At 48.7% G+C, this 1,997-nt stretch overlaps 1 protein-coding gene across 1 annotated transcript; it reads right to left on the reverse strand.

The window, feature by feature from the left end:
* Positions 1 to 255: 255 nt before the first annotated feature.
* On the reverse strand, positions 256 to 717 carry LOC139451801 (baculoviral IAP repeat-containing protein 2-like). Its single transcript, XM_071233104.1, has one exon. The coding sequence runs from the start codon at positions 715 to 717 to the stop codon at positions 256 to 258; it is 462 nt and encodes a 153-aa protein (XP_071089205.1).
* Between the last annotated feature and the right edge of the window lie 1,280 nt (positions 718 to 1,997).

Raw genomic sequence — 1,997 nt, forward strand, 5'->3', positions numbered from 1 at the left:
TTTTCTGCTGCTGTCAAAGAAGAAACATCATGTCCAATCTTATTGCAAGACAAGGATCGTCGAAGCGGAACTTGTTGCCATCTGGGTATACCATCTGGGTATATCATCTGGGTATGCCATCTGGGTATACCATCTGGGTGCCCTACGTGGCACCACTTGTGGGTCCAACAAAGAAAAAAGCTTGTAGGTAACAGGAAGCGGTAATAGTCATGAACAGGAACTTGAACAGGAACACAGGAAACGGGAAACGTCCTCCTAGTGATCCGGCCATGCTACGCCATTCGTGGTATTCTGATTCACGTTCTCCTCGCAGAGATAGTGTAGCTGTAGCTTCTTCTTGTGTCTCAACAGACTGGTTAGTTTGAGGTAGTCGCAGTGTGGGGACCACTTGTGGTGTTCCACCCATGGATCGTCGTTGGACGCCCATCGTCTCAGCCGCACACCACATTGGAAACAGTACACGCCATCGGCACCCTGAGTGTAGACAAAGCCTGCATGGGCCATCTCTTCAGCAGTCTGATTCATTTGCGTCGGCCACGCCTCAAACGAAGCGAGTCTTCTTTCAAAGTGTAGATAATAGGGCGATGGTGTGTTACTGAGCGGCGACATCTTATCATCACCATCCGTACTCTTATTGCAGCATCCACGAGTATCTGCACGATCCGTCACCACATCTCTGTCACGCGTAATCGTACAACTCTTCTTTGTCTCAGCCATTCTTTATGCGATGATGATGATTTTCTTTTTTTCACAAGTGACACTGACCCACTCGAGTGGCTGTTCTCTTGTTTTAAAGGAGAAGAACCGGATCGAAAATCGCTGCTTCCTGATGGGTCCAAAACACAGCGCCCTGATTGGTCCATTCTGGTTCCAGGCCTGCACCTCAGTTTTCTAAAACGACCCGACCCTTGTGTTTCTTTTCCATAGGAAATGTTTTTTTCCATGGGAGAGAAAGCACAACTCGGCTCGGGTGCTGTCTTCTGATTGGTCGGTGCTGTATGCTGTTTTGGGGAAGGGTTGTCTATAAGTCAGACGTTCAGTCAATCTTATAGTACAGATGTTCATCAGACACGCATCGCTATCATGACGAGCAACCAGTGTACGCCTTATCGTTTGGAGAGGAAAGACACCACAGGCTCCAGACGATTAAGAACTGCTAACCATACATATCGTTTGACTTTCAACTCAGACTACTTGGACACCATACCACCGGACAGCGTTCCCATTGAACAGCCGGCTTCATTTGACCGATGAGTGATCGATGACTTTTATCAACAGATGTCAGGCCAGAAGGGAGATCGTATTGGTCCAGGTATCGATCATCCCACTTTGAACACCCCAATTCGGATTCCCTTTCGTTGCTTTGCAGATCTCCATGGACTAGATATTTAACATGCCGTGGAAAAAGTTCAACAGTCCAACAAAGCCCTGAACATCGATGCCACCATGGTTGTGACTTTAGTACACGTAGCAGATCCCGATAGGCTAGGATCAGGCAGTGGCCGTGTGAATAACGTGGTTGGACTTGAACCCCTTTTAACACGCAAAAAGGGCATTGTATGGATTAAGAACGAAGATCAATCCTGTTTGGCAAGGGCCCTGGTGGTGGCACAGCATTATGCCCAGAAGCCTCACCCTCTGACCCAAGAACGGTCCATCAAGCGAGTGAAACTGACGAGAACGGATCATGTCGATGTTCAAGGCATACAGGCACGGGCTTTGTTTCGACGCTTTGGCCTGCCTGAAGGTCCCTGTCAGGGCCTGGATGACCTAGCACGCGTGAGAGGGGCCTTGACCCACATCAATTATCAACTGAAAGTCTACAGTCAAGAGGTGGACCAGAGACAAGTGTGACGAGGCTCCACCCAACGCCACCGTGCTACATCATGATCAACACTACGATGTGATCACTTCCATGCCAGCTTTTAATGCGTCAAAACATTACTGCGAACGCTGCGACCAACGTTACGAACATCCCGAAAAACATCCCTGGACCA

This window comes from Haliotis cracherodii, unplaced genomic scaffold (assembly GCF_022045235.1).
Source record: "Haliotis cracherodii isolate W230 unplaced genomic scaffold, xgHalCrac1.p SCAF_9, whole genome shotgun sequence".
Classification (NCBI taxonomy): Eukaryota; Metazoa; Mollusca; class Gastropoda; order Lepetellida; family Haliotidae; genus Haliotis; species Haliotis cracherodii.

Excerpts from the sequence above, each read along its gene's own strand:
- LOC139451801 (XM_071233104.1), bottom strand. The coding sequence starts at position 717 with ATGGCTGAGACAAAGAAGAGTTGTACGATTACGCGTGACAGAGATGTG.